This window comes from Pyrus communis, chromosome 5, assembly GCF_041283825.1.
Source record: "Pyrus communis isolate YQ-2024b chromosome 5, ASM4128382v1, whole genome shotgun sequence".
Lineage (NCBI taxonomy): Eukaryota > Viridiplantae > Streptophyta > Magnoliopsida > Rosales > Rosaceae > Pyrus > Pyrus communis.
This window is the reverse complement of record NC_142569.1, coordinates 34,581,013-34,602,794: the sequence shown is the minus strand read 5'-3', so window position 1 is coordinate 34,602,794 and position 21,782 is coordinate 34,581,013. Positions and strand designations below refer to the sequence as shown.

Genomic DNA, 21,782 nt, shown 5'->3' with positions numbered 1-21,782 from the left:
AACCATGTCTTTCATATAAGGTTTAACCAAATTTCCTGGAATGTTTAAGCAGGTTTTTGACCTCAGTGTGGACCTAAGTGCTGCTAGTGTTGCAGAAGAATGAATAGCAAAGCTGTATATGGTGCTTGTGGTGATAATTGTGCTTTGTTCCAAGTACACTGAATTGCTTAAGTTACCTTACCTGTGGTGGTGGTAATCCTCATGCCGTGGAGGTTTATATGAGTTATCACTCACTTTTAATCATAGACTTGATATGTTATATATTGTCATTTAAATGTACTTCAAGTTTCAAACGTCGTTTCAAATGAAAACTATGTGTCTAGATTCCAGGCATGCCTTTGAGTTGGTTCAATGTATTTTTCGGTTGCGGAGTATGTGTGGAAGCATGTAAACAAAATGATAACTTGTCAAAGAACCATTTCTTTCAAGTTAATGATGTGTGGGGTGGATTCGGTTCTAATCTACTAACTTTAAACCAAAGGTGAATAATTAAGAACATCGTTTTGAACCCTGTCGATTGTTGGGAGAACACTTTGTTATATTCATGTTTGGAATAATACTACTCTTGAATCATGTATGTTTCTTTCGTTGGCAAGAAAATTTGGTTTTTGTATTTTTATTGAGTCCCACTCTCATGCAATATTATTAATTTTAATAATATCTTTAATAAAAAAGCAATTAAAATAAAACAATAATGTAATCCTAGTTTGAGTAAACATCAAACTGATGACACTATTGTTTTCATTATCCTACTTCTTAGTCCGACACTACACCAAACGTTTCACTAAGTTAGTCCAATTTAGTCTAGTCTAAACCAGTCCAGTTTAATCCTTGCAGCTAGTCCAGTCCGAGATAGTCTGGTGCAACAAACGCACTCTAAAGTCATTTTTTGTCTCATTAAACACACTTTCAAAAAGCTTAGTTGTGTTTTTTTTATACAATGATATTTGCACTAAAAAATAAAAGAAAAAATTAGTATCAAAATTTTCATTTATGAAATTCAAACTTACAACTTTTTATTTACAACTAAAAAAAGATACTTTTAGGGCGAAAGAAAAGTTGGAGGGCTAAAGTGGAAATAAATTTAAAATCTTGAGGGAAAAAATAAAAAGTTGAACCAAAATCGAATGGCTGGACGGCACCGCTGCGCCCCTTTGGTCCTTTACAAATTTAAATTTGTATTTAAAGGCATTTTCGCCTTGAACCCTAAACCCCTGCAAACCTAGTTCTAAAACCTCCGAGGCTGATAAACCCTAGCTTTTGGGAAAACCCTAATTTATCCGTTTCCTGTGAAATTGGTTTTGAGTTTTGCGTTTTCAAAACCTCGAGAATCTCTTTCTTCAAATCCAATTCTTATGAAAACAAAAACCGGCCTTAAAAACCTTTAATTCTTCGCTGTTTTGAAAAGTTTTTCGCAGTTCGTTTCTGAACGATATTATATATAAAATTTGGTTCCTTGAGTCGGCGTTTGTATTGTGGTTTTTCGTTTCTGAAATTACTTAAAGTACATATTTTTCAAACCTAAATATATATATTGTTAGTATAGTTTAATACTCTTAATACTTGAGCTTTCAAATGGCCATTGATGGTAGTTTCAGCTTGGGATCAGCACTGGGGAGGTTTCTTGCTCGGTGCCCGGAGCTCCAATCTTCTCCAAACTTTGATTTTCTGTCCAAAAAGGTACGTAAATTTGCTGTCATTTGTCAAGCTTTATAGGTTGCTGATCAATTAAAAGAAAGACAAATTCGTGGTTAGGTGTTACAGAAGTACTAGAAGGATGAATGATTTGAACTAATAATATTGCTGGTAAAATTTACTCTGTTTTTCGGCGTTTGGGTTTGCGCAGGGAGATGGTGTGACTGAAGATGAAGTGGTCAAAGCGCTAGTTGGGGTGTTCTTACATCCAAAATATACGATTCCTTTGATTGGATGTTTCCGTCCAATAGCTCAGAAGATCGTGGGCAAAGCTGTCGATTTGTTTCGGCTTGTGCCGAATTTGAGGTCAAATTTTGATGGGGGATCGGTTTCAAAATTTTGCAGAGCTACTAGTTTAAAAGAGGTTGATAATGTTATTGAGTTCTACAATGGAGCTGGGAGGGGTCTAGATCTCCATGAGCTTGCTTGTCTAGCCTTCTGTCGATCCCTTGAATTGGATCCTTTCTTGTGGGAGTACGTTCACTTCTCATGTTTATATATGTGATACATGTATGCATATGTCTTTAATGGATTCTTATATGTTCGTATTATGTACTTGTTCATGACATTCACCCACCTTTTAATGGTTGGAAACAGTTACTTGTACCATATCGATCTTTCTTTTCTTCACTTGCAGGTGTATAGTAGGTTATTTTCAATTTTCTCCACCACCATTTCAACGTGTTCTGCTGGGACCAAAAGTTTCTGATCTCCGTGTTGAGGTTAGTAAGCTTTGTATGAATAATTTGTGTGAAATGGAATGCTCTCTCTCCCCCTTACTCTCTATCTTACTCTCTTTCCCCCTCCCCTTGGCCAATTTTGTTGTCTGACCTTTAATGGTTCTTGATTCCACAATACCCATGGTTCGGCCCCTGTTTGGAATTTCTTTAGGCTTATATGAAGCATAAAATAACTGAACATTTTCTCATTGGTGATAAACAAAGCACCAAACAATGTTAGCAGGTGAAATATAAACTTGATAGAATGTGGTGAACAAATTGTTCAAAATTACACTTTAACACACTTTCCACACTTTTCAAGGATACGCAATTGGAGATTTCTTAGCTGTAACTGATATTATGTAGAGATCTGAAATTTTGTTTCATGAGAGGGTTCTATTCTTGAACTTCTTGTAAGTGAAGTGGTGGTGCTATCAATTATGCGGAAACAAAATAGACTTTGATCTTGCAACCCCCTGCATTCATGAGCTGAGCGTTCCACATTTGTTGAGCTGCCCCTTTTTGATATTTGGCTTTAATGTCATACTTTTTCTTTTGTAGGATGGAACTAGGGTATTGCTAGCCGTAGGGGTGTCCTACCGCCTCCTCATAGTGAAGTATGACTTTTTCTCTAAACTTCAGAAATGGTCCTGTTTCCTGGACCTTGTGGAGCAGTGTGCAAAACTTGACCTGCAAGATAGTACTTCAGAAGTTGTGAAGGTTATCAAAGACATAAGATGGTGTGGGCTACAAATAATTTCCCTCATTCTTAAGTTAAGTTGTAAAGCAACGGAGAACTTGGGTATTACAGATGAGGACGCGTTTTCATGTTTCTTGCGGTTGGTCTTATTCACTTCTTCCAGAGAGTTATTTCTTAAATAACAAATTTAATGACTCATTGTTGGTGCAATGTTTATCTTGATATTATTATTTCAGATGGGAGGAATTCTGTCAGGATGTATCATTAGAAAGTGCTGGCTGGTATGTTGAATCATCCAAACCAAATGAATCTGTGGATGGAAGCAGTATTTGCTGTCACAAAAGCAGTCTGCAGTCTTTTGGCCTTAATTCTGGGTCTGCTACTTCATCTCAATGTCATGTGATTGACCCACAAGCAAAGCGCCAAAGGTGTGCTTCTTAGAGTATTATCTTTTCCTTTTGATTGTAACATGTTGTGTTATCATAATGCAAATTCACAAACTATTGTCCTTCGCTCACACTCTCCTCATCAGAAAAACTGTGTATCTCTTTTCTCTTATATTCTTATTCTACCTATTTGCATTTGCAACTGTTCTTTTATTTTCTCACATTGCCAATTAACTTTGTTGGTATATTTAGGGATGAGAGATCAACTGGCGATCCATTTGTTGTGACATCAGCAATGAAGAGAACTGTTGAGATGGTGCTGTTAGCTGTGAAGCAAAGGTTGCCCGTTCTTCTGTATGGTCCCACTGGCAGTGGGAAATCTGCTCTCATCAGCAAGTTGTCCCAGGATAGTGGCAATCAAGGTATATATTGTTCTGTCCACTCTAGTTGAAAATCGGTTATTTAATTTGTGGTGATATATACCTGCAACAAATTGTTTCCATTGAAAATTTAGGGTGGGATTTAGGATGAAACCTGTGTTATCTAATACCTGCATTTGAAGCATATTTAAGTTAATATTGAATTAAAAAAATCAGTTCTTACACAAGATTTCATACTGTGACTATCCATACCTAATGTGCCTGCTGTATTGCAAGTGGTGGATTCCCTAGAGGTTAGGGTATTCCTCTTCAACCCACTTCGTCTTGGGTTCAAACCCTCCCCCTCTTAATGTATATTAATTGTAATGAAAAAGTCCATGCTGTGTTGCATTACATGTGTAACACTTTTAAAGGTCATCTATGCCATGGTTTCTTTTTTGAAGAAAAGATTCATATTATATGCCATGGTTTCTTAAGAAGTCTCATCAGCCTCTTACATAATTATTGCCCTATGAAAAATCCTTGGGTAGTTGAATATCATATAGTTGAACATTATGGGAAAACTGGTCCTTGGGTAGTTGAACATTATGGGAAAACTGGTCTTCTGTTTTAGAGAAATTCTTATGTAGTCCATATGAGTTCTTGGGTATCTGAACATGGTTTAGCAATTAGTTTAGCCACAAAAACAAACAACCAAGCCTTATCCCACTAAGTGGGGTCAGCTGTATGGATCCTAGAAAGCCACTGTGCTCGGTTTTACGCCAATTCTTCCATTAGCTCCAAGTACTCCATATCTTTTCTTATCGTCTCTTTCAAAGTCTTCCTCTATCCCTTTTGCCTTGAGCCTTCATCTATAGTCTCATCTTCTAACCGGAGTATTTGTAGGTCTTCACCATAACTTCTACTACTTCCATAGATTTTCCCATTAAGGTTCCTATATTCCCCATTTCTAAACGCATTCTACTCTCTTTGAACCCTACCCTCATGTTCTAGTTTCTTTGACCTCCCTTGTCCAGTAAGATTTTAGCAATTAGTTTTGCGAATTATCTATATTTTTGCAATTATATATCCTTTACTTTCTGAATAGTTTTCCTTGTTTCAGGGATGTTCCATTGTTGTTTTTTTTTCTTAATTTTTTCGCATGACTCGTATCTTATCTGGTTGTTTCCCAGTTCTATCAATTCACATGGATGATCAAATTGACGGTCGAACATTAATTGGAAGTTACGTCTGTACGGAAAAACCTGGTGAATTTAGATGGCAGCCAGGGTCACTTACTCAGGTTTGAAATCCTTCAATCATATGCAAGTGTACTTGTATAGGTGTTGTTTAACCTCAGTTGCTCAAATCAATTTCTCATTTTTGCAGGCTGTTTCTAAAGGTTATTGGGTTGTCTTCGAGGATATAGACAAAGCACCATCTGATGTGCGTTCCGTTATATTACCTTTACTGGAAGGTGCAAACCTGTTTGCAACTGGGAACGGACAGGTAAGAAGGGTTAGGAGTATGTTGATTTTTTCTTGTGATAAGAAACAAACTTTTATTAACTTCAAAAATAAGTACGAAGCGTGGATAAGAAATCCACCAACTATAACAAGCCTAAAGAATGTGAATTCAAGTCTTTAGGTTACTGGATTTTTATGTGAGAGCTTAAATTGAACACATTGAAATTTGTATTAAAGCTTCAAGTTCTTCAAAAACCCACTTCGAAGAGATGCTTCTTCAGGAAGCAGTAAAATTTGCTTTTAAAGCCTACAAGTACTGTTGAAGTTTTCTAAAGCGCTTATGGCACTACTTCTTGTCTTTATCCTTTCTAAAACTGGCCAGGAGTTCTCGTACGGCACATTCTAGCAGATATTGAGACAGTTCATTAGTGTCTTTGGGATATTTTTAATCTTTTCTGCTTGTTACCTCCCCTTCTGCTCTCTAGAGGTTTTGGTAGTTACCATAAGGTATCTTAAATTGATATATGTCCGTCCCTCTGCACTTCTGAGGTTGAATCTTGTTTGCAGAAAACCTTTAGCATTTCAAGTTCCTATCTTTTCCAATCTATTCGTATCTTAAAAAAAAGTTCCTATCTCTTTGTAATTGAAAGGTTCTTGCCACCGTAAGAATATATATATATAGGGAACTGTTATTAGTACTCTAAAATTCTCATTCTACACTCCTCACAAGTGTATTTTTCTTTCTAATTATATAAAGTTTGGAGTGCCAAATGAGATTTTTGGAGTGCTAATAACAATTCCCTATATATATATGTGGGATTGAATTTTCCTATCTTTTTGTAATTGAAAGGTTAGTCACCATAAGAATATATGCATGCATACATACACACACACACACACACACACACACATATATATGTGGGATTGAATCTTGAGAAACTATTTTTTGTCAACTATGATCTGCCCCCGATTATTGATTTCCATGTACACTGTATCTGGTATGCCCTTCCTGTTTTGTTTTAATTTATTATTTTCCTTTCTTGGGCTACAAAAGGGCTTTCTAGATTTTTTTTTTTGTGTACTTGCATTTTACTAGTGGTTGAAACATTTGTGATTATTGCAGGAGATCACGGTGGCAGGAAGTTTTCGGATTTTTTCCACTATTTCAACTCTTAATCTTGATGCTTCGTGCATTTCGGGAGGTTTGTGACCCCATAGAGCCACTCCCGGTTTCTTTTTTGTCCTTAGGCTTAATTTACATAACACTATTTAATGTCATTGGTTTCAATATACAATATGTCAGTATTTCATAAAAGTTTGATTGGTCAATTTCCATTGGTTAATTTCTTTTGAAATAGAGTCCTGGTGTGGGAGAGATTAGTGGAACTAAAAGTCTTCAATTCAATCCTTGTAGGAGCATTGAAAAATGGTATTGAATTGATTTAAACAAGTTGTTGTATGCTGTCAACCATTGTAATTCTAGATGGCATAGTGTTGAAGGTTCATCTGTAAATTAGAACAATTCTCTCGTCGTATATAAATGCCAGGCCACATGATTAATGAACTTTTTGTGGCAGGTAGGAATTCACTTTCCCTTTTTTTCAAAGTGAAGGTTCAACCCTCAACTAGCGAGGAGTTGCAAAGCATAGTGAAAGAATGGCATCCAAGTTTAGAGCCTCTTGCTGCGAAACTCACAGGTGTGTCCTGACTCCGTTTCTTAAAATTAGTTCATATTGGTTGATCCTTAGTTCTTACATACTTTTGGCTGGTGACTGTTCCAGAAACATTTGAAAGGATTAACACTGCCACATTACAACAAAGTGGTGGATTTCAATCTGGAAGTTCCGCTTCTGTTTATTACCAAAGTAGATTCTCATTAAGGTAAGTAAAGTTGGTTACTGGTTTTCATATTGGTTTGTTCGGGGTTTTTACATTTTTCTTGTTTGATTTAATGGTAGGGATCTCCTCAAATGGTGCAAACGAATAGCAGGCCTCAACTTTATATTTCAGGGAGATAATTTATCTTATAAGAACCGTTCTTGTATCTATCAGGAGGTCTTAATCGATGAACTTCCTTTTCGTCTTTTGTTTTATTTCATGGCTAGCTTTCTGTATTAAGGTTTTGGAACATTGTATCATGATTTAGGCGGTTGACATATTTGCGGCCTTCTCAACCTCTACGAAGAATCGCTTAGCTTTGATGCAAGAGATCTCCAGGTTGTGGTTGTGGGAATCAACCATTCCAGACACCTTATACCCTTCTAATAAGCCGGAAGTCCAGGTCTAGTTGATTTCAGAATTGAGATTGCAATGTACTTTGTGTGTGATTAAGTGGAACTGTAAGTTTCTCATAATCAGAGTTCTACTGCAGGATTCAAATCCGTTGGATTTAAGAGTTGGTCGAGTTTCCCTACCTCGAGCAATAGAAAAGACTCAAACAACTGTTAGTCAGAGCTTATAACACTGTCTATATTTAAGATAGCTTCAATACAGATTTGGTGATATTCTTGTTTCTTTTGCAGTCGCGTGGTAAGAAGAAACCTTTTGTTGAGATTCGTAGTTCCGTTCACTCGCTTGAAAGAATTGCTGGATCTGTAAATTGGAATGAGCCTGTTCTCTTGGTTGGTGAAACTGGGACAGGAAAGACGACACTGGTACAGGATCTGGCTATGAGGCTTGGTCAGAAGCTAACAGTTTTGGTAATATTGCTTCCAAGGCTTTCTCCATCTGACTCTTTTATTGCTTTCTGACTTATCCTCCGGTTGCTAACTACATTATGGGTGTCTCTATCAGAGGTTGATCTACTTTGACTTTCTGTTTTGTTCCAGAACTTAAGTCAGCAGAGTGATGTTGCTGACTTACTAGGGGGATACAAGCCTATGGACATGAAATTTATATACAATCCCCTGTATAAAGAGTTTCATGATCTATTCTCTGAATCGTTTGATTTGCAGGTAGTATTTGTCTCAAAACTTCTTTTGTTGATTGTGGATATGTAACTTGGTGTAGTAACCTGTACCGTTATTTTCTTATATGCAGGTTAATTTCAAATTTTTTTGGGAGCTAGATAATGCTCTTAAGAAGGAGAATTGGGAAAGGTTAGTGAAAGGTTTTGGGCTCGGCGCTAAAAGATTTTTCCAGAAAGTCGAAGCAGCTAGATCTGTGTCAGTTGGACAGTCTGGAAAAAAGCGCAAGAAAGCTCTAGTTGAGGATCGAATTAAAGCCTGGGAAAAATTTTCACTGAAAGTAGAGAATGCAAGTGCACATGGAATGATATTTTCATTTGTGGAAGGAGCTTTTATAACTGCACTGGAAAAAGGTGAGTGGATTTTGCTTGATGAGGTGAATTTAGCTCCTCCAGAGACCTTGCAGAGGGTTATCAGCGTGCTGGAAGGAGAGCATGGATCACTTTGTTTAGCAGAAAGAGGGGATATTCACTACATAAAACGACATCCCAACTTCAGATTATTTGCTTGTATGAATCCTGCAACTGATGCTGGCAAACGAGATTTGCCCTTCTCTTTGAGAAGCAGATTTACTGAGTATTTTGTTGATGATGTACTGGATGACGAGGATCTAATTCTATTTGTTCACCAATATTTGGGTGGCAAAGATTCCAAAGTAAAGAATATTGTGTCTTTCTATAAAAAATCCAGGAAACTAGCTGAAGAAAAGCTGCAGGACGGAGCTAATCAAAAACCGCAATATAGCTTAAGGTCTCTCTACCGTGCTCTAGAATATACGACAAGGGCAGAAAGAGAATTTGGATTTGAAAAGGCAATGTATGATGGGTTCTGTATGTGTTTTCTCACTTTGTTGGATAGCAGCAGTTCTTTGGTTATGAAAAATGAGATCTTGAGTTCTTTGTTAGATGGAAAAATTCCAGATGAAGTACCTTATATTAAGTACCTGAGTAACTCAACTATTGAAGGGAGGTCTGACAACTCTAAGAAGTATACCGAAACTAAAAGTGTTGAGGAGCGTCTCAGGAATTTGGCTCGTGCTATTTGGATAAAGAAATACCCTGTTTTATTGCAGGGACCTACATCTAGTGGCAAAACTAGCCTTGTTCAGCATCTTGCTGCAATAACAGGTCATGAATTTGTACGAATCAATAATCATGAACATACAGATTTGCAGGAATATCTCGGTTCCTACATAACAGATGCTACTGGGAAGCTTGTGTTCCATGAAGGTGTACTTGTGAAAGCTGTACGAAATGGTTATTGGATAGTTCTGGATGAGCTTAACTTGGCTCCGTCTGATGTGCTGGAAGCATTGAACAGATTACTGGATGATAATAGAGAGCTTTTCGTGCCTGAATTGCAGGAAACCATTCATGCACATAAAAACTTTATGCTTTTTGCGACTCAAAATCCACCTGGTTTTTATGGTGGGCGGAAAATGCTTTCCCGAGCTTTTCGCAATCGTTTTGTAGAGATACATGTTGATGAAATTCCTGAAACTGATTTGATTGAAATCTTGCGAAAGCGGCAGCCTGATGTTACTGAAATAAGGTCTCAGAAAATGATTAAAGTGATGACGATATTGCAAAAGAAAAGGCAAACGAGTAAAGTTTTTGCTGGGAAACATGGGTTCATTACTCCGCGTGATCTGTTCCGATGGTCTGATCGTTTCGCACAACTTGGTGGTCGTGATCAGGTGGATTTGGCCCGAGATGGTTATTATCTTTTGGCAGAGAGGCTTCGTGATGAAGGCGAGAAATGTGTTGTTAGAGAAGTTCTAGAAAAAGAAATGGGTGCTAAACTTGTTGAAGACAGCTTGTATCTTCAGGTACTCCTCTCTCTGTTTTTGGGGGGGGGGGGGGGGTCTCTAGAGTTTGCTTTCTTGGTTCCTCACATGTTTCCTTTTGGTTGTATTTGTAATTTCTTTTGAATATGCATGTCCGGTGAATTTTTTTTATGGTGATTATGTTCTGATTTTTGTTTTCCACTTTTTATAGGAATATGTTCCCAGCTTTCCTGATGGTGCTGAAATTCCCAAGAATCTTCAAAAGTATGTAGTTTAGACTTGAATTTTGGTTTGGTGTAGTAGGTTTTGATTAGCTTCTGAATACTGATGATAAATTTTGTTGGTGTTAGTTGGACTAAAAGTATGCGAAGATTGTACTTCCTAGTGGAGCGTTGCTATAAAATGCGAGAACCTGTACTTCTTGTTGGTGAAACGGGGGTTGGGAAGACAACTGTCTGTCAATTGCTGAGTATTCTTCTGGGTTCAAAATTACACATTCTGAACTGTCATCAATACACTGAAACCTCTGACTTTCTCGGGGTTAGTTGTGAATTTTTATTTTATTTTGTGATTTTTCTTTTAACTCCTACTTGGGGATTCTCTGTATATATAAGGTTTTGGAATGTTACTTTATTTTTATTTCATTCAAGATCGAAATGATAATTAGTGAATGCATTGCAGGGGTTTTATCCTATTCGCGAAAGGTCGAGATTAACATCGGATTTTAAAAAAGCAATTGAAGAATTGTTGATGACACAGGTTTTTAAGCGGTTCCATCTGGACTCTGTAAGAATCCTTTATTTGTTTACTTTTCAAGCCTATTCCTTATCTGTTACACATTACCATCCTGAAGCATGCGTGGGACTAGTTTTTCTAATTTTTGTGGGATGTACTGTAGATCATGGGTAGTATGCGACTATGTGTTACATATTTGATGTGTGCGTGCGTGTGTGCGCGCGCGCGCACGTGTCTTATAAATGAAATATACAGCACCAGCTCCAGGTCGGACCCACCCTTTTTTCCATTCTTTCAAGAAATTGGGATTGTTAATGGTGTCTAATCCACTTTCTGTTAGATGATCTAAAACCGTCTTTTTAGATCTCATTTCGAGAGTTATGTTGCCAACGATCAATCGAATTGAAAATCAATTTATCCATTGATAATCATGTTGACTTTTGCTTATTTATTATTATTATTTTGCATGAAGATTTTAAAATTAGATGGTTCAGTTCATTGAACTAGAATGCAAACTTGGATCATCTAGCAAGCCCTGTACAAACAAAATAGATAAAGAGGGATCCTTTTCAAACGATTGAAGCTCTTTTATTAGGTCTATATGTAAAGGTCATCCGTGTAGAAAATCAGCCAAGTCAGAAACAATTTGGTTGTCTAACCGTGATCAAACAGACAGAGGGACACATAATTTCTGATACATACTCAAATAGTTGTGATGATAGTCCAATGGCTAATTGCTGTCTAAATTGACTGATTTTTCATAGGGTGAACACTTTAATTAAGACCTTAAAAATAGATTATTAAGATTATTGGATTGTTTACAATGCTCTCTTGCATTTCCCTTTTAAAGATGGATCAATCATAAGAAGCTGAAAATGCTTCAAGACTTGTGTCAAGTGAAAAGTATTTTCATTTTTTTATTTTAGTGAAAAATAGTAAGGTTGCTTAATGTCCATTATAAATTATAATAGTGATTTTTTCTCTTCTTTGTAGACTGTCTCTTCGGACATAGGTCAAGCCTCTGCAACATTGTCTAATCTGAACAAGACGATAAAAGCTTACAAAAAGGGTCCGATTTTGAATCCTGATGTCACCAATGAAGATGTGATGACTTTGGAAAGGATAATATTGAAGCTATCTGAGATGCACCAAAAGTGGCAGAAAATGTTTGAATGGTTGGATGGGCCCCTTGTGCAGGCAATGAGGAGTGGTGATCTCTTTCTTGTGGATGAGATTTCCTTGGCTGATGATAGTGTACTTGAGAGGTTGAATAGTGTCTTGGAAACAGAGAGAACGCTGTCTTTAGCTGAGAAAGGAGGTCCTGATCTGGAGAAAATTGTTGCTCATGAGAAGTTCTTTTTGCTTGCGACAATGAATCCTGGTGGTGATTTCGGTAAGAAGGAACTATCTCCTGCTCTTCGTAATCGGTTCACAGAGCTATGGGTTCCCCCTATAGATGATAGAGGTGAGCTTAGAAGTATTGCATCTCAGAGGTTGTCACCTGAATTCTCATCCATTTTGGATCCTTTGCTGAACTTCTGGGAGTGGTTCAACCATCTAAAGTCAGGAAGAACACTTACTGTGAGAGATCTACTATCTTGGGTGGATTTTGTTAATGTGACTGGAATCAAGTTAGGACATGTGTATGCATTCCTTCATGGGGCATTCCTTGTTTTGCTTGATGGACTGAGTTTAGGTACTGAAACTTCGAAGGGGAACAGCAATGATGTAAGGGAGCATTGCTGGTTGTTCCTTTTGGAAGAATTGAAGGTTTGTTGGGTTTCTTTCAACTTGAATTGTTGTCTGCTCGGATTGCTTGCAGTTTCTAATTTTGTTCTTTTGCCTGTCCATCAATTGGCTTCCATTGTGAAACATGACTCCTAGTGGTTTTATTGTCAATTTAATATCTCCATGCTTGCATTCATTGTAGGTAGCAGAGGAAAAACTTAGTGAATTGGACTTCAAAAAACTTTCAAAAATGCAAAACTATGGTTGGGGCGCTCCTGAAACAATTGAACAGGATTCATCCAGTGGTAGCATGCAGTGTGACAACATTTTTGGTGTGGATCCTTTCTATGTAGAGAAAGGTAACTATGCGATGCAACATGCACTCACTGTGTTTTATTGTTTTGAAAAGGTTACCCGTAGGCACTGTAAGGAACTGTTTTCTTCTCTCACGTTTTGTGGCACTGTACTTTAAATTATTATGATTGAATCATTTTGATGTTTGGTCTTCAATTTTAGTCACTCTGTCCTCCTATGATGTACTATAGGTTCTGAAAGTTGTGACACTGAGGGGTTTGAAATGTTGGCACCTACCACCAGGAAAAATGTCTTGCGGGTACTGCGAGCTATGCAGCTTCCGAAACCTGGTATATCTTTTCAAGTACCAATGTTGCTTTCGAGTGTCCCCTTTTTCTTTTTGCTTTTCATAGCCTATATTACATCTTGTTTAAATATCTTAATTTGTTTATGCTCTCCAGTTCTATTGGAAGGTAGTCCAGGTGTTGGGAAAACAAGTTTGATTGTTGCATTGGGCAAGTTTTCTGGTCACAAAGTTGTCAGGATAAATTTGTCCGAGCAGGTTGGTATTATTTTCCAGCTTTCATATTTTTATATAGCATAGACATATGTTTTGCTCACTGTTTTTTGTCTCTATGCATCTGGGGATGGTTCCTATGGTTCTGATGCAGACTGATATGGCGGACCTGTTGGGCTCAGACTTACCGGTTGAAAGTGATGAAGGATTGAAGTTTGCGTGGTCTGATGGGATCCTATTACAGGTTAAAACACCTTGTGTTTGAAGTTTAATATCTGTAGCTGTGACATGAATCCACCTTACTCTCATTTTCTTGTCTTACGTGTCAATTCTTGCAGGCTTTGAGAGAAGGTTCGTGGGTTTTGCTTGATGAACTTAATCTTGCTCCACAATCTGTATTGGAGGTATTATGAGGACCCCTTTTGTTTCTCTATGCAATTATATTTGTATCTCTTTCTCTATTCCGTTTTTCTATGGAAACATATTCGTTTCAAGGACTCCTTTATATTGTTTTGTATGTGTAATATGATTAATGGCGAAATGTGCCTTATTAGGGTTTAAATGCTATCCTGGATCATCGAGCTGAAGTTTTCATTCCAGAGTTAGGCTATACTTTTAAGTGTCCCTCGTCCTTCAGAATATTTGCTTGCCAAAACCCTTCCCATCAAGGTGGAGGCAGAAAAGGCCTTCCAAAGTCCTTTCTCAACCGTTTCACTAAGGTATTTGTCTGACTGTCATTTGAATTCCGTATATAGTTGTCTGAACCTCACTTTATTATGTATGCTTGCAATAGGTGATGATATAAATGTCTTTCATTGTTTCAGGTGTATGTGGATGAGTTAATTGAGGATGATTATCAGTTTATCTGCAGTTCCCTTTATCCATCAATTGACAGAACTCTGCTTTCAAAACTGATTGTGTTTAATAAACGGATGTACGAAGAAACCATGGTGTATCACAAATTTGCTCTGGATGGTTCTCCTTGGGAGTTTAATCTACGAGATGTGATTCGATCGTGTCAACTCATACAGGGTTTGAACTGCTTGTTATCTTTTTTGTTTTTATTTCTTCGCAAAGTTGTATTTTGGATAGTGCTGTATTCTAATATTTTGTTTTCAATTCAGATGCACCCTTTATGTCCAAGGAGTATTGCTTCCTGGACATTGTTTATGTTCAAAGGATGCGTACAGAATCAGACCGTAGAAAAGTCCTACAGTTGTATGAGCAGATTTTTGAGAGGAAGCCACATATAAATCCTTACCCACGAGTTCACCTCAGTTCTGGATACTTAATTGTTGGAAACACTTCCATAAGAAGGAATTGTGTTCAGTCATCTAAACTTCCCAGCAGCACACTTAAAATTTTGCCTGAAATCCGTCAAAGCTTGGAAGCAACTGCACAATGTGTAGAGAATAAATGGATGTGTATCCTGATTGGTTCAGCATCGTGTGGTAAGACCTCATTGGTCAGGTTACTAGCTGAGCTCACAGGAAATGTGCTGAATGAATTACATCTTTCATCTGGAACTGATATATCAGAAATACTTGGATGCTTTGAACAATATAATGCCTTCCGAAATTTTCGCTTGGTTGTTGCTCATATTGACTCCTACGTAAAGGAGTGTTGCAATTTGCGATTAGAGTCCTCAAAGGATGCAGTTTCACTTAGCAAAGGTTTTATTCCCAGATGGTTTACTTTCTTGTCGAGCGTTAATTGGGATTCTAGTTTTACTTCTACTTTTCTCGAGGATACAGGGAGATTTTCCAGTTCTCTTGCTTTGTTAATTGAAGTCATTGACAATCTAAAGTTGGTTATAACTGGGGCAAGCAAAGATCTTGATGAACTTAGGATGACAACTATCAAGTTGCAAAAGGGTTATGAGAAGGGGCCAATTTCGGCAAAGTTTGAATGGGTTACGGGAGTATTGATAAAGGCTGTAGAGCGTGGAGAGTGGATTGTTCTAGAGGATGCAAATTGTTGTAATCCCACGGTATGTAAGCTTTGCCATGCCTATGCGTTATTTACCCTCTAACATTCATGTTATTTGTCACTGTCCAGTAATGTTCACTCTCCCTATACTTGTTTGTCATGTGACATGGTTTTTTTTTATTGTTAAATTAGGTACTTGATAGGATCAATTCTTTGGTTGAGCTGTCTGGATCAATTACAATTAATGAGCGTGGGGTTGTGAATGGAAAACCACTTGTTATTCAACCGCATCCTAATTTTCGAATGTTCCTGACTGTAAACCCAACTTATGGTGAAGTATCCCGAGCAATGAGGAACAGAGGAGTTGAAATATTTATGATGCAGCCGTATTGGCTACTAGGCGAGAGTAGCAGATTCAGTCGTGACCGTGAGGGTACTGAACTAAATGATGTAAAAAGATTCCTTGTTCTTTCTGGCATTCCCTTTGCCAAATTAGTGCATTCAATGGCCAAATCACATATCTATGCTAGAGCAGAAGGATTACGTGCTGGTGTTTCCATCACATATCTTGAGCTTTCCCGATGGGTTCAGTTGTTCAAACAACTTCTAATGAATGGAAGCCAGCCTTTGTGGAGCCTTCAGACAAGCTGGGAGCATATATATCTCAGTACACTGGGTGAGGTTGTCGGAAGAAATGCAATTAGTCGTGTCAAATACACATATTTACCGGTAACTGAATTGTGTGAATCTAAGTTGTCAATGCACCCATCTTTGTGTTTGCCTGGAGGATGGCCAGGGCCATTAAAGCTGAGGGATATTGCATGGAACACGAAAGAAGCTCGTGTGAAGACTAACTGCATGTACCTCGAGTTCCTGGGGGGCAAGTACGCATCATACCAATTACAACTCGCAAGTAGTAGGTGCTCTATGCACCAGGATTCAACTGCTCGGGAACTAGTGACTTACTTGAGGGGTACAGGGATGCTAAATGAAACTGTGGTTCACAGGGCTTCCCCCTTTTTGACCTTAAACTCTGTGGACAATGCTGAAGTTGATAAGGCCTTAGCAAAGGTTGAGCAAAAGCTACTTTTTGCTGCCAAATGGGCCATTGAACAAGCTACTGAAGGTGATCTCAAGCTGTACCTTCTATGGTTTAACTCATATTGTTCTCAATTACAGTGCTTCCCTCAGTTCAAGCATTTTGTGGATTCTATTATACAAAGTAAGAAGCATCGTATTTGGGAATACATGTCCCTTCGATATCATGACCTTGCGTCTATTCACAAAGTAGAATTTGAAAAGCAGCTGATACCACTGCTCTCATTTGAGTTGGTGGATGCAATTGAGTCAAATGACAGGTCCAATTATCAAAAGTGTTTTCACAATGCTTTGAATTTTGTAATGCAACTGAGGCTCACTTATCAACAGTGGAATACTGAGAAAAGCTATGATTATAGTAAAGCTCACCTGCTAAATAAAGGTCGTTACTTAGAAGTGTTACAATCTTTGCAGAAGTTGGAGGGGGAATTCCTTTCTAAGTTTGCTGATTCATCTGTCATGCTAATTGAGTCCCCATCTTTTGATGCACTCATTCAGTTGTACACTGACCTTCTTGAGGATCATATATTATTTTGGAAAGGTTTGAAGTCATCTGACTCGGATATGTTGCTAATCTTTTGGCGAATGGTGTTGAAGCATGCTGCAAAATTGAAGGACTTCTTTCCTGAAGCAGTGTATAATCTGCTGGTAGGCTAATAGTGATGTACTTCTTTAGCTTTCTTGTGATGTATTTTTGTCTTGATTTTTTTCTGTTTTTGTTTTGTCTGGAATAGAAAGAGAGCGGGAAGCTGGAAAGTTCTTTGCTTTTCCACTCAAAGAAGTCCTTGCTGTGGGTTTATGGCGGTCACCCAATTTTGCCTTCTTCTGTTAGAATATTTGAAAAGCAGCTTCAGATTTTGGAACTTTGTGAGTCGGTTTGGCCAACACGAGCAAGATTATTTGTCCATGGTAGGACATTAGCTTTCTCTATTTCTTTGGTTACATTGACTTTTGAGCTTATATAATGCTGTCTATGTTTGGTTGCTGTTACAGCGAATGATCCTGTGATTGGGGTTGCATCCTCAAGTTCTGATCTCCGCTCCCTTGTGTTGGAAGGTTGGTTTTTATTTTTTTATTTTATTTTTTATTTTAACATACTTCTTTGATTGTGCTCATCCAAATTGATTTGTGGCCCCGTCATTACAAGTTTTATGATATTATTAACTTATATAGGTATTTCCATGTCATCATGTATCACGGGTAAATCTGATTCTTATGAGGATGAGGACCAAGTTGTTCAACGGCTGGATGGAATTTATCAGGTGGGAGACCTTCCTGTTTCCACAATCACCATTTTGAGTATTCCTATCACATGTTAATGAAATACATATCTGTACTTTTTTTTTCCGGCAGAGTCTTTTGCAAATGTTAAAGGAAAGAGTCAAATTGAAGGAGGCTTCAAGGTCAAAAAAAGTTTTGTCCGAAGTGACTGCATCTGTTTGTTGTTCTTTTGGTGACGAGGCATTAGGTCAGACATTTGGGCATGGCTGTTGGCAGGACACATATCCTCTGACTGATAGTAAAAGCTTTGCCCTGGATATGAAACTACTCCAGGATCTATCATCTATCATTCTGGTCAATAGAGAAGAAAAACAGCTGGTAAGATCATCTCAGTGGTGCTTTGAAATTTATAACCACAAACTATATACGACATCATTCTAAGCTCATGAAGGAATTGCTTATAATTCATAGTCCCTCCAGTGCTTTTTTTATTTTATTTTATTTTTTTTAACTGTCGGCTTTATTTGCTTCCGGTAGACTCATATTATTTAAGTTTTATACTTACTCTGGAAACTAAGGGGTTTAGAGTAGGTATTTTCTTGTTGTACTTGTTTAGGTAACTGCTTGAATGGATAAGTTCTGTAAGCAATTAGTGCATAATAGTTATTCATATTCATTTCTTGTGTCTACTTATCCTTTTTGAGAAATCAAAATTCCAATTTGGATGCTGTACTCCATAGTTACTTTCCTTACTTTACTAAACATAGTTATTGGAAAACTGCAACCCCGTGGAGAAATGTAGGATATATTTTCCTTTCCCCTTCCTATTCCTTGAACTGAACAGAGCCCAAGTTTTTTGGAAGCAAAAAGATGAGCATGGTGTTATGGAGGTGTTTTGTAAATTTTGGGTGATCTAAGTGGAAGGGAATAGGAGGTAGCAAGGGCCGATGATTTGCCACTTGTTAGGGTGTGGATTCGGCTTCCCTGTGAGTGTCACTATGTTGAGAGTTGGTTTTGGATTTAGCTGTGCTCTTAGCCTCTTAGTATTTATCCTTGTTACTTTTCAAGTTGTTGTTCAGTAGATACCTTTTCCCCTGCATTATATTGCTCTTTTCCTTGTCAATGGAAGTATTTTCTTATGGTCTTACCTCCAAAAGAAAAATGAACTTGTTTTTAATGCAAGCATGTTTTTTTATGAAGAAACAAAATTTTATTGCAAAGAAACAATAAAAATACAAAAGCCCGCAAAGACACACAAAACAAGATAAATAGCACCATCATCCATACGTTTAGAAACTATAGAAACAACACAAAACTAACTAATAGCCGCATGCTAGTTACGCCAAATTTCTGAAAAAGACAAATCTCTAAATTCTGTCGTAACCAAAGCCCACAGAGATGACCATTACCGAACATTATCCCACATATCCTCCCTTCTACTGCCTTCGTTGTTCTAAAAAATCGGCTTGTTTCTTTCCATCCAAATGACCCAAAAAATAGCTGAAACTATACATCCCCATAAGACCTTGATTTTCTTCCCCTGTCCTGATAATTTATGTTCCTCTACCATAAGAGAATAACAATGCCTGGGTAAAACCTAACTGATACCGAACTCCTTAAACAACTTCAATCAGAGATTTAAAGCCACCGGACAGTGAAGAAACAGATGGTCAACAGGCTCTGAACTTAATGCAAGCATGTTGCTACCTTAAAGGACAAGTAATTGTGTTAATTTTACTTATCTTTGAATGACAGGAATTGGCCAAAATATTGAACCATCTGAAGTATGCATTGACATTCTCAGTGAACAATTCATCTAGACCCCCTCAAATGTTTCTTCCCCATCAGAAGATTTTCTGGATAATGGATTTGTGGAGTTCAGTTGATTCAGGTCAATGAAATTTTCTGTTACATTCGTTTACCTGTTATGTCATCAGTGTGCTTATCTTTTTTCTTTATGCTGCAGTGAATACAAAAATTTCCAGCTTTGTACTTGAGATGTGGTTTCGGTGGCATCAATCCTTGTGGATTTATTGCCCAGTTTCTGTCGAGGTACATATATTATCTTATGTGGTGGGATATTTGCGCTAGCAAATTTCATTCACTGACTCATTTCCGGTTTCATGGTACTCTAATTGCATGCAGAGCTTCTTAAGCACAGCTGTTTACGATATTCAAGTACGTGATATTCCAGTACCTGATGTGCTGATTCACCCTGTGGTAACAGCAACAGTCTTCCAGTTACTGTAAGATGTTTGCTTCCTTTTAAAGTATTACTTATTCTACACGTACCTGGCCTGGGTAGAAATTCTTCATGATGGTCTTCTATATTTAATTTATAAGGAAAATTTTTCATTCATAGTACTTCTAGTTTTGTCAGTTTCAAGTTTTATTAACAGTAACGACTATTTCTCATGACACATTTGAACCTTATCATTGAATACATTTTTACATATATCTTTGTTAATTTTTTCATACCGAGATGCTTGTTTAGCTATTGATGTGTCTTTAACATGTGATCTTGTCATCGCTTTCCTTCTCTCTCTAATTAATTAGGAAAAGCACATCTTCTATCAAGGATTATGTTGTGAGCTCTCTGAAGCTTAGAGGTGCATCGTGTAATCTATGGCGCAGTTCTCTCCCAGGAGCAAATTTACCTTGTTTTCTACTATCCACTGCTCGTTCTCTGTTCCAGCAGGTAGAGTACCTTTTTATGAGTTGTTGACTAAGCTTTTCACAAGTATAATACATATATATTCATATGATGCTCTGCTTGTAGATTATATATGCACACGAGAAGTCTTTTGACTCTGACCAATTCGCTAAGATCAAGTCAACTTTAGAGGTATGTTGTTATAAGTTGTCTGAGTATTAAATAGTTTGTTGAACAATTAAGTGCTGCATGGAATTGGGTCATGCCATTCTGTTTTTACATTGGGTTTAGTCGTAACATTCGGAATTTTGTTACCCATATTCTTCTCCTGTAAACTTGTGATACTTTTCAGAATTTTATTACTTCGAATTGGGTTATAGTTTCATTTCATTCTCACTTCATAACACTAGGATTTGTAAGCGGTTTATCATGAGACGATACTTTCAAATTTTTATTACTTTGAACTGGGTTATACTTCCGTTATGTTTTCACTTTGTAACACTAGGATTTGTAAGTGGTATACCATGAAATGATCATTATTTGGCAAGGCTAATTACTATGTCTAGAGGAAATCAGAATTAACTTTTTCGTTAACAATGTCTAATCTTAACGATGTCTAATCACAATGAATTTCCCAAAATAATTAGATATTGACTGCTCTATTGTACTTCGCTATGGTAACAGCAAGGAACCGGTGTTGTGGGATCTCTTATTTCAGAGTCAAGTCATCATGGTCTGAAGGAGTCGGTGGATATGTTTATCGAGCCACTGCTTCGAAACCTCTATCCCCATTACTCATCTAAAGGTATTCTTTAGGAATTCTTTGTGCATACAGTTTTGGCGCTTGTGAAACCCTCATCGTTTTCATAGTGTTCAAATATATTTAACATTTATTTTTGGTTCACACTGAAGTTATCTGCATCCATATCCAGATTTTGATATCATTCATTCTTGTGACAATTTTTTTTTTCTTTTTACTGGCAAGGCTGTTTGTTGGTTTATAAATTGTTTTCAATTATATTTAATATTTACTTGAATTTTCAGAGGTTGGCTTTATTCAAGGCTGTGTTTGGCTGCGTCTTGGGATATTACGTCTTAATCTATTGCTGTGCTGTGATGATTTGGATCCTGCCATGAAATACCATTGCAAGAATTCACTGTTAGCAGAGAAAATATCGTCGCTGAAACTTGAAATTAAGGTTTCTTCCCTGAATATATTTTTCTATTGCACGAGTTGTTACAAAAGTGTACTGACATTATAATCATCTTTTACACGCAGGCACTTATTGGTATTTTAGTAGGCATGTACAAATTGACATTTGTGTATTTGGCATAATCCTTTCGGTGGCTGATTTCTGTTTCTTGCATATTGCTTTGTATATATTGAATTATTTCATTTTGTTCTACTGAAAGTTTGTTTGCTCTGAAGAAACATGTTAACATACTTGTCTATATGTGTGCATGCTTCTGCAGTGGCACTATATGTGGTTGCATCACTAATTCTGGTTTTGTTTTGATGTTTTCCCGAAG

General features: G+C 37.3%; 1 protein-coding gene across 1 annotated transcript in view; it reads left to right on the top strand.

Moving 5' to 3' along the window:
• The first annotated feature begins 1,214 nt into the window (after positions 1 to 1,214).
• LOC137725384 (midasin-like protein) overlaps positions 1,215 to 21,782 on the top strand; it is a 34,227-nt gene continuing 13,659 nt past the window's right edge. The window contains exons 1-41 of the mRNA XM_068464046.2: positions 1,215 to 1,680; positions 1,847 to 2,169; positions 2,333 to 2,417; positions 2,976 to 3,253; positions 3,351 to 3,542; positions 3,753 to 3,922; positions 5,053 to 5,162; positions 5,249 to 5,368; positions 6,449 to 6,527; positions 6,903 to 7,022; positions 7,107 to 7,206; positions 7,284 to 7,380; positions 7,472 to 7,606; positions 7,697 to 7,768; positions 7,848 to 8,024; positions 8,154 to 8,279; positions 8,365 to 10,119; positions 10,289 to 10,341; positions 10,428 to 10,617; positions 10,759 to 10,863; positions 11,806 to 12,582; positions 12,743 to 12,899; positions 13,086 to 13,184; positions 13,296 to 13,396; positions 13,506 to 13,595; positions 13,690 to 13,755; positions 13,906 to 14,070; positions 14,176 to 14,383; positions 14,476 to 15,341; positions 15,473 to 17,026; positions 17,113 to 17,287; positions 17,372 to 17,434; positions 17,552 to 17,640; positions 17,732 to 17,977; positions 19,355 to 19,490; positions 19,566 to 19,651; positions 19,745 to 19,845; positions 20,156 to 20,297; positions 20,379 to 20,444; positions 20,937 to 21,057; positions 21,297 to 21,451. Coding sequence (XP_068320147.2) covers positions 1,576 to 1,680; positions 1,847 to 2,169; positions 2,333 to 2,417; positions 2,976 to 3,253; positions 3,351 to 3,542; positions 3,753 to 3,922; positions 5,053 to 5,162; positions 5,249 to 5,368; positions 6,449 to 6,527; positions 6,903 to 7,022; positions 7,107 to 7,206; positions 7,284 to 7,380; positions 7,472 to 7,606; positions 7,697 to 7,768; positions 7,848 to 8,024; positions 8,154 to 8,279; positions 8,365 to 10,119; positions 10,289 to 10,341; positions 10,428 to 10,617; positions 10,759 to 10,863; positions 11,806 to 12,582; positions 12,743 to 12,899; positions 13,086 to 13,184; positions 13,296 to 13,396; positions 13,506 to 13,595; positions 13,690 to 13,755; positions 13,906 to 14,070; positions 14,176 to 14,383; positions 14,476 to 15,341; positions 15,473 to 17,026; positions 17,113 to 17,287; positions 17,372 to 17,434; positions 17,552 to 17,640; positions 17,732 to 17,977; positions 19,355 to 19,490; positions 19,566 to 19,651; positions 19,745 to 19,845; positions 20,156 to 20,297; positions 20,379 to 20,444; positions 20,937 to 21,057; positions 21,297 to 21,451 — 9,855 coding nt within the window. The 5' untranslated portion in view covers positions 1,215 to 1,575. The remainder of the gene's footprint in view (positions 1,681 to 1,846; positions 2,170 to 2,332; positions 2,418 to 2,975; positions 3,254 to 3,350; positions 3,543 to 3,752; positions 3,923 to 5,052; positions 5,163 to 5,248; positions 5,369 to 6,448; positions 6,528 to 6,902; positions 7,023 to 7,106; positions 7,207 to 7,283; positions 7,381 to 7,471; positions 7,607 to 7,696; positions 7,769 to 7,847; positions 8,025 to 8,153; positions 8,280 to 8,364; positions 10,120 to 10,288; positions 10,342 to 10,427; positions 10,618 to 10,758; positions 10,864 to 11,805; positions 12,583 to 12,742; positions 12,900 to 13,085; positions 13,185 to 13,295; positions 13,397 to 13,505; positions 13,596 to 13,689; positions 13,756 to 13,905; positions 14,071 to 14,175; positions 14,384 to 14,475; positions 15,342 to 15,472; positions 17,027 to 17,112; positions 17,288 to 17,371; positions 17,435 to 17,551; positions 17,641 to 17,731; positions 17,978 to 19,354; positions 19,491 to 19,565; positions 19,652 to 19,744; positions 19,846 to 20,155; positions 20,298 to 20,378; positions 20,445 to 20,936; positions 21,058 to 21,296; positions 21,452 to 21,782) is intronic.